This window comes from Chroicocephalus ridibundus, chromosome 25 (genome assembly GCF_963924245.1).
Source record: "Chroicocephalus ridibundus chromosome 25, bChrRid1.1, whole genome shotgun sequence".
Lineage (NCBI taxonomy): Eukaryota > Metazoa > Chordata > Aves > Charadriiformes > Laridae > Chroicocephalus > Chroicocephalus ridibundus.
This window is the reverse complement of record NC_086308.1, coordinates 2,126,809-2,135,523: the sequence shown is the minus strand read 5'-3', so window position 1 is coordinate 2,135,523 and position 8,715 is coordinate 2,126,809. Positions and strand designations below refer to the sequence as shown.

General features: G+C 53.5%; 1 protein-coding gene across 1 annotated transcript; it reads left to right on the top strand.

Annotated features, from left to right (window-relative positions):
• Window positions 1-6,129: 6,129 nt before the first annotated feature.
• On the top strand, window positions 6,130-7,020 carry LOC134507627 (olfactory receptor 14A16-like; the record flags this gene model as incomplete). Its single annotated transcript, XM_063318422.1, has 1 exon — window positions 6,130-7,020. A coding segment is annotated over exon 1 (891 nt), but the record flags the coding sequence as incomplete, so codon positions are not given.
• Window positions 7,021-8,715: the final 1,695 nt, after the last annotated feature.

The window sequence follows — 8,715 nt, the reverse complement described above, 5'->3', positions numbered from 1 at the left end:
AGCCTGGATGCATTTTCTTGATGCTAGCCAAGAAGATGTGGAAAGGCTGATATTAGGTCTCCCCAAAGCCTTCTCTTCTCCAGGCTTTGCACCTCTGCAGCAAAGGTGGCCAATGGCTTTCTGGGCTGCACTAGGAAGAGCACTGCCAGCAGGTCGGTGGAGGTGATCCTTCCTCTCTACTCAGCCCTGCTCCAATTTGTCTTGCCCATTTCCCTCGGTGTTTGCTACCCTACTACCTTCACTTAGAGGTGGCGGTAGGGCTTCAGGTTACTGGCTGTAAATAGGGTAAAGGCCTCTCATGAATGTTTTCACAGTCAGTGTCACAGAAGTCTAAACATCCTCTGAACAGACCTTACCTCTTCAAACCTTCCAACCCCTACTGTTCTGCGATGCTGATTCTTTGATTCCATTGTTATTGCCCAGAGGGGCTACCACAGATGTAGACTGCTCCAGGGCAGGTATTTATATTTAGGCCGATCAATGATGTTGTTGCTTTAATGTTTTTTTGTTGTGGTATATGCTGCTGTTGTTAGGGAAATCACACAAACACTTGAAGGACAACGGAAGGGCTACCACCCTAGCGGCCCTCCAGTGAGCTGGCTCCTGTTTGCCATTGTCTCACTGTCACTGGTCAGGGTGTGGTGTAAAAGGTGCTGAGCAGAGCAGGACAATCACTTCTGGCTGTGCTCCTGCTCATACAGCCTCAGATCCTGTTGGCCGCCTTTGCTGCTGGCTCTTGTTTGGCCTGATAAAACTCAAGGAGCCACAGGGCCATTTCCACAGAGCTGCTGCCCAGCCACGCAAAATGATCCAAAATGGATCAGAGCAGCCCTGCTCTGACATCAGCCTGGTCTCTCAACATCCTTGGATTCATCCTGTCTGGTCCAATGGACGACCAAAGGTTGACCTTACCCATGTAGCCCCTGACTTGATCTGCCTCCACTGCTGGATTTCGCATGGGGTTCTGCCTCTTAAGCACACAGACCTGGGAGACCTTGCTGGTGAAGACGCAGGCCAAGAGTACCTCGTACCTATCTACACCTACTCTCTGCAAATTCAGCCGTGACCACACATTATCTTTGTTTATTCTTTAGCTGTTCCTGAAGGAGTAACTGCTCATTGTTGTGCCCCTCAAATCCCTTGCAAGTGTCAACTCTACGGGAGCTTTGGCTTTTCTAAAACCAACCATATTCCTCAATTCCTCCTTTGTTTTCATCCTTGCAGCCACCTCTTCATGCTTCCTTTTTTCTCTGGGGCTTCCCCATGAGTGTCTGGTTTCCCCCAGCTCTTCTTCTGGTAGCTCTGCTTGTTGTCCTGACAATGGGTATGACCACACCCTCGCACTTGAAAGACGCTGTCCTTGCAGACCACTGTACTGCAGACCCTCTGCTGCCCTTCTGTGCTGCTCACATGGGCTCCCCCCAAAAAAGTCAGAAGACTAGGCCAAAGTCTGCTCCTCTGAGGTCTGTCATCTGCATTCTTCTATTCTCCTCCTCCTTGGGAGGTGAGACCCCACTATTTCATGGTCACAACAGCCAAGGCTGGCACTGGTTTTCATATGAAAAAACAACATTTCCATTAGTTGAAAATGTACATGGTGTTGACATCCTTTGATTCAGAAAGACTGTGATAATTATTGGCATGCCCAAAACTGGGCAGAGAAGGTCCTCACGAAGTTCAGCAAAGGGAAAAGCAAGCCCTGGACCCAGGGAGAGATAGTCCCCTGCACCAGTACAGGCTGGGGGCTGAGTGACTGAGAGCTTCTCAACACTTTGGCATAGAAGGACCTTTGTGTTCTGATAGACAAGCAGCTGACCGAGAGCCAGCAGTGTGCCCTTGCAGCAAAGCAGGCCTACAGCCTCCTGGGTGCGTTAGGGAGAGCGGTGCCAGCAGGTCGCGGGAAGCGATCCTTCCTCTCTACTCAACACTGGTGACGCACTTCTGTGGTGGTCAATAATTTTCATTTACTTCCTTAACTGTTCCTCAACTTCATTAACTGTTCTGTAACTCCCCATCCTTGTGCCCTTGAAGTCCAGGGGAGCTCTGGCTTTTCTAAAACCTCCCTTATTTCTCAATTCCTCCTTTAATTCTTCATCGACCTCTCATATGCTTCCTTTTCCTATGGAGCTTCCCCATGGGGAGACGCCACTATTTCCCAGGTGAGACCCCACGAGTTCATGGTCATGAAAAACAAGGCTGACACTGGTTGTCACATCCATGTCCAGCTCTTCCTTCTTTCAGAGGAACAGCTGCAGATGGGTGTCACCATTGCAGACCACACTGGCAGCTGTGCTATAAGGAGTTGTGTCCCAAGCTGGGCCTTGACCAAGACCTTCCAGAAACATCCAGGACTGTTTGCATGCTGCTGTGGTCCCCCTCCACTGAAAGCCAGGACAATTAAAGTCTACAAGGGGACTTCAATAGGTTCTTTGTCTCCCACCACAATGTCACCCTTATTAGTCTCTCCTCTGACACTCACCCACAGGGGCTCACCCAACTCATTCATTCCATAGAGGAGCTCCACACATCTCAGCAGTGTGAACACCTCACACTGAGGGCAAACCCCTCCTGACCTTCCTGGCCTCCTGATCTCCTGAGCCCACCCATCACAGCAGCCCAGGCACGTGAGCTGTCCCAACACCCCTCAGCTGTTCTTCCCTCCAAGTGGAAGGAAGAGGTTGCACACACAGCTCCAGCTCCTCCTCTCTGTGCCCCAGGCTGAGGGCATCAGGGGCATGTCTGGGCTGCAGCACCTCAGCTGTGGCACATTTGGGCTGAGAGCAAAATTGCACTGGGAAAACCTTCTTCCAAGACCTCCGTTGTGCAAAGGCTTTGCTTCAGAGCAGAGACATGCTGGAGTGGATGGGAGATAGTCGTGTGAAGAAGAAATGAGGTTCTCTCAAAGAGAACAAACCCTGCTTTCCGACGGGCCAGAGAGAAACAGAGCTCAGCAGTCAGTCTGAGCAGGAGAGGGCTTTGCTGTCTGTTGTGTCTCTGCAGCCCTGAGGGCCTGTGCTGGAGGGGAAGCTGATCTCAGGAAGGAAGAGATGATGTTGACAATGTCCTTGAGTGTGGAAATCCTGTGATTGAGGTCCACGGTGAAAATCATTGGCCTGATCCATGACTGTATCATCAAGGGGATGGTTAAACTCTGGAGGAGAGAAGAACCAGCAGAGTGTGAGAGTGAAGGAACACGTGTGGAGACCCTGGTGTGATGTGCTTGGTATTCATGCCCTGCCCGGCATCTACCGTAAAGAGAAGGGACAGCCCCTGCGTCACTGCAGTGGTGGGATTCAGTCAGTGGCCCAAAGGCAGCGCCTCTCTCTGAGATGCCCTGGGGGATGCCTGTCCCACAGCTAGTCTGGATGGGGACGGGGCTCCTGTACAGGACCTGTGCTGTCCATGTCAGCTGCGTGCAGTTGTGCTGGAGAGCCCTGGCACCTCCCACAGCACCACAGGCCTGAATGTGTCAATTAAGTAAGATTCAGCTGCCCTGAATAAAGTTAGGCACATAAGACAATTACCACAATGAGAGAGACTTGTCTTTCCCTGTGCCACATGACTCCATTTGGTCAGCTGAATCCCTCCATGGGCTGCCCTGGACATAAGGAAGAGTTACAGGTTCACTTGTCCTATGTGTGGTCGTCTCCTCTCATCGAAGCTGGCCAAAATATTTTCTGACCAGCCTCCAAGAAGATGCCCCCAGATACTGCCCTGTCTCTATGAACTGTTGCATTAGAGCTTGCGGTGACCAGCATGCATCTTGGTCACCTCTGGCACCAAATGTGTCCCCAGGTGTCTGTGTCAGCACATCTGACTCCTGCCCTCCATCTCCATTCCTTAGCAAGGGAGCTGAGACAAGGAACTCACATACAGGAGCCTATTTGGGCACATCTGAAGTGAGACAAGAGGAATCCCACCTCCACTGGGTTTGTGGCATGCTCCCCTTTTAGCCCAGAGGCCTCCAAGCCCAGGATGAGGACCCTCCATTGACTTGGCTGAATTGCTTTTCTCAGAACCGTTAAAGCAGATTCTTCCCCAGCACTGTCTGGGTGTCCTATTAAAGAATGAAACAAAAAAGGTATTCTTGGACTTCTATCTGTCTAATTGAGAAATGCAACTGCAGGAAAGAAGTGTCTCTGCCCAGCTGAGGGAGGGAACATGAGTGGTGACTTCATCCTGTTTCCCAGCAGGTTCCCCTGGAGCCCCAGGGACACCTGGAGGGAGCCCCGAGGGGGCAGAGAAAGGGCTGCCTTGGGCTGGTCCTCTGCTGCTGAGCTGGGCTGGGCTCCTGGCATGGAGGGAGCTGATGGCAAGCGGGCAGCGCTGCAGAGAGACAGCTCTGCCCAGGAGCAGCTCCTCTGCCAAGCGCAGCAGGGCTGAGGGCACTGCCTGCAGGCACCCGAGAGGAGCCAGGCACAGAGAGGATAAAGGCAGCTGGGAGTGGGAGGAGAGTTCTGAGCTCGTTCTTGGGGAAATCTTCACGCCTGTTGACACAGTCAGTCTCTGGCTGTGGGGCAATGCAGGGGGGTCTCCTGGAGGGATGTTCTAGGGCTGGCTGAGAGGAGCTGTCAGGATGGCTCTCCTGGCTTCTCTGGTGTGGAGAAGGAGGCCGTGCTTCCGAGCAGGGATGCCCTGCTGCACCACGGCAGCGACAAGGAAGGAGGGCTGCCTTCTGCGAGGGACTGTGGCAGGGTTTTGAAGACAGGTGGGTGTGCAGGCAGGGGTGCCCAGGGCTGTCCTTGAGAGCAGGGTCCCTGCAGCCCAGGGCTCTGTGTGCCGGGGCAGGGACTCTGCTGCTTGCCAGGGTCAGCTCTCAGCCTGCCCAAGGAGTTCCCCCCCAAGCGTCTGTGGGGAGAAGCTGTGGGGAAAAGGAGAGACTCCCCTCAGGGCAGGGTCCTTTGGCTCTTTTTCAAGTGTGTGCTGTGTGGGTCAGGGCTGCCCACAGCTGCAGATCTCCTCCAGAGCACTGGCAGAGGCAGCATTTACAGAGGAAAAACAAGGCAGGGGCTGCCTGGAAGATGAAGACATTGCAGGGTCTGTGCTCTCAGCTGTCTCCTGAGGGAAAGGAGCCGTCACTGGTCCACTGAGGGATCAGCAGATCTGCCAGAAAGCTCACAAAGTGCCTTCAGCCCCTCCTCTCCCTACACACAGCACCAGCAGCACCTTTGCTTCCAGCATCAGGCTTTCTCTCCTCTCCTCCTGAGGAGCCACAAAGAGGGAGATGGCCCTGGGCAGTGCCCTGCTGCCAGGAGGGGTCTGCAGGGCAGAGCTGAGCCCCCAGCGGGTGGGATGGGCTGTGGGAGCAGGGACAGGGAGGAGACGTGGGCACAGAGCAGCAGCTCCTGGCAGGGGCAGCTCCAGGCAGCAGAGACATGGGCAAGGGCTGGGGGAAACTGCCAACACGCACTGGGGAGGGGGCGTTCAGGCATCTCTCTGATGGTCCTTCACTGGAGACGTCTTCTGGGCATTCTCTGCTGGGCAATGAGCTGACTCTCCCCTCAGAACACCTCGTCTCCGGGACCCCAGACTCTCTGCTTTGCCTGTCCTGCTGGGCTTGCCAGCTGCCCCCAGAAAGGCAGAGCTCTCCTGTGGGATCCTAGGGAGGGCTGAGCCTTTCCCTGGGGGTCGGGCACTGTCCTCGCAGAGTCCTTTGATTGTCTCTGTGAGGGGTTGTGTCCTGCTCTCTCCATCACAGCTCTAACTCTGGTTTGGGAAAGAGAAGAATTTGTATATTTGTCCTTTCAAACAGTGCTCCGCTGTTCCCATATGAGTTCAGTTATTTGTTTGGGTTTGTTTTTTAAGAGGAATTTGTGTGTGAAGTCATCTTCAAGGCAGCACAAGCTTCTGCATAGGGCAGATGGAGAAAAGACTGATGGACACTGCAGCTCTCCTGACTCTGCACTAAACCACAGAGATTAGAGCCCTGTGTCCTGTCCTTTCTCAAGACTCCGCATTTTCAGTTCTAAAAATGAGGATTTCTTCCCCTAAAAAGAACAGTTACCAGATGTGATGGCAGAAAATCAAAAACACACAGAAAAGGGGACTGTCTTTGCTATAAGGCGTCTGTCCTAATTTTTTTTCTGTTTTTTTCCTCCTTTGGACAAGGCCCCCATTCTAAGAAAGCAAATGTCCAACAGCAGCTCCATCACCCAGTTCCTCCTCCTGGCGTTCGCAGACACACGGGAGCTGCAGTTCTTGCACTTCGGGCTCTTCCTGGGCATCTACTTGGCTGCCCTCCTGGCCAACGGCCTCATCATAACCGCCATCGCCTGTGACCACCGCCTCCACACCCCCATGTACTTCTTCCTCCTCAACCTCTCTGTTCTTGACCTGGGCTCCATCTCCACCACTGTCCCCAAAGCCATGGCCAATTCCCTGTGGGACACCACGGCCATCTCCTACTGGGGATGTGTTGCACAAGTCTTTTTTCTCTTTTTCTGTGCTGCAGCAGAGTTTTATCTTCTCACCATCATGTCCTATGACCGCTACGTTGCCATCTGCAAACCCCTGCACTACGGGACCCTCCTGGGCAGCAGAGCTTGTGTCCACATGGCAGCAGCTGCCTGGGGCAGTGGGTTTCTCTATGCTCTCCTGCACACGGCCAATACATTTTCCCTACCCCTCTGCCAGGGCAATGCCCTGGACCAGTTCTTCTGTGAAATCCCCCAGATCCTCAAGCTCTCCTGCTCACACTCAGACTCCCTCAGGGAAGTTGGGCTTCTTGTGGTCAGTGCCTGTTTAGGCTTTGGTTGTTTTCTTTTCATTGTGCTGTCCTACGTGCAGATCTTCAGGGCCGTGCTGAGGATCCCCTCTGAGCAGGGACGGCACAAAGCCTTTTCCACGTGCCTCCCTCACCTGGCCGTGGTCTCCCTCTTTATCAGCACTGGCATTTTTGCCTACCTGAAGCCCCCCTCCATCTCCTCCCCAGTTCTTGATTTGGCGGTGGCAGTCCTGTACTCAGTGGTTCCTCCAGCACTGAACCCCCTCATCTACAGCATGAGGAACCAGGAGCTCAAGGATGCCCTGTGGAAACTGATGACCAGATGATTTTCAGAAGCAATAAACTTCTTCGGTCTTGTTTTGGAAACCACTCAGAATGTAACTTGTTACAGGGCAAGACCTTCTTCTGTAGCTTGTGTTAGTTTCGGTTTGAGTTTGTGATTTTGGCATTGGTTTTCTTTGTATAATGCTGTCCACAAAGAAGTGTCATCATTTTTGTTGTTTCTAATTATGCATCTACCTTAATCTGTGAATCCCACAGACATTGTAAAAGAGGACCAGTGCTCTCTGTGTCTTTAAAGAAAAGAAAGAATCTTCTAGCGACTTGTTTGCCCAAGATCCTTCCTTTGGGACCTGCTCTGGAGCTGCAGGGCTATGCCTGTGAGCAGAGGTGGAGGGGAAAGGGTCTCAGCACAGCAGCACTGTCAGGGAGCACCAGCCTTGCTCTTTTCAGACTTATTCTCTTTCTGTTTCCACACTCTCCTGCTGAGCGCAGGTGTTGCTGTAAGGACCGAGTGCTCTGGCAGCTCATACTCCTGCTGTGTGCTGTCCTGTCCCCACAGGCAGGGACAGGCACTGGGCGCTTCTCCGGCAGAGCTGGCCTCCCCAACAGCTCCTCCGTCACCGTCACACCGTGGCATTGCCGCAGGGCGGTGCCTGAAGGCTCAGGCCTTCTTCCAAAGTTGCTCTCAAGGAAATGCCCAGGAAAGTGCCCCGCAATCGAAAACACCTGTGTGCAGCTTAACTGTGTGAGTGTGCAGGGGGGCACAAGCAGCAGGTCCCTCGCCCAGCCAGGGCTCCTGGGAAAGACAGGAAGGACCAGCAGAGCAGGTTCTTCTCTGTCCCTGGCTGTGATGGACACTAGGGGTAAGATGCCCTAGGGTCATGCTTACAACTTATCCAGTAACAAACACCACTGGCCTCTTGCCCCAGCTTGGGGAGGCTGGCTGGTCTTCTGAAGAAGTCCATGTTTGTATTGTAGGAACCAGATGCAAGCATGCACATCGTGTGCGTGGGGTGAGATGAACCCGAGTAAGCCCAAACACCATCAGCTATTCCCAGGGCTTCAATGAAGGCCTGTGAGGCAGACAGTGTCTGGAGGTCACTTCACTTGGAGAGTAACGTCCCCTGGGAAAGCCCCTGAATGCAGCACTGGGGTGGGCTTCCTTGAGCCCAGGTCCCTGTGTCCAGTCCTCACGCCGTGGGGCATCTCAGAGAGGTGCCGAGCAGGGAGACACAGCGCGGGGCTGAGGTGCTGCCGGCCTCTGGGAGTGGCAACAGGAGGCCATGGAGTCTGCTGCAGGCCTTCATGCAGTGCAAGCACTGCTCAGCGATAGCCAAAACATTCTCTCAATCGCGGCAGAATATCCCATTGGTCAATTCAGTAAAGCTGTCCCATCTACGGCCCATCCCAACCACTTGCCCACCCCGAGTGTACTACCTTTAGAGGAGGTCTCCAACCTCCTTCATGCAGGACAGCCTTCATGCAGTGCGAGCACTGCTCAGCGATAGCCAAAACACTGGTGCGGGATCAACACCATTCTAGGCACGAGTAGGAAGCACAGCAGGGTATGGCTGCTATGGGGAAAGTTAACTCCATCCCAGCCAGACCCGGTACAAGGGTGTTCAGGGGTCTCTTCCAACCTGAACCATTCTAGGGTTCAATGAATCTCTCCTTGGAGAGCTCTTTGAAGACAGAATAGAGAGAGGAAG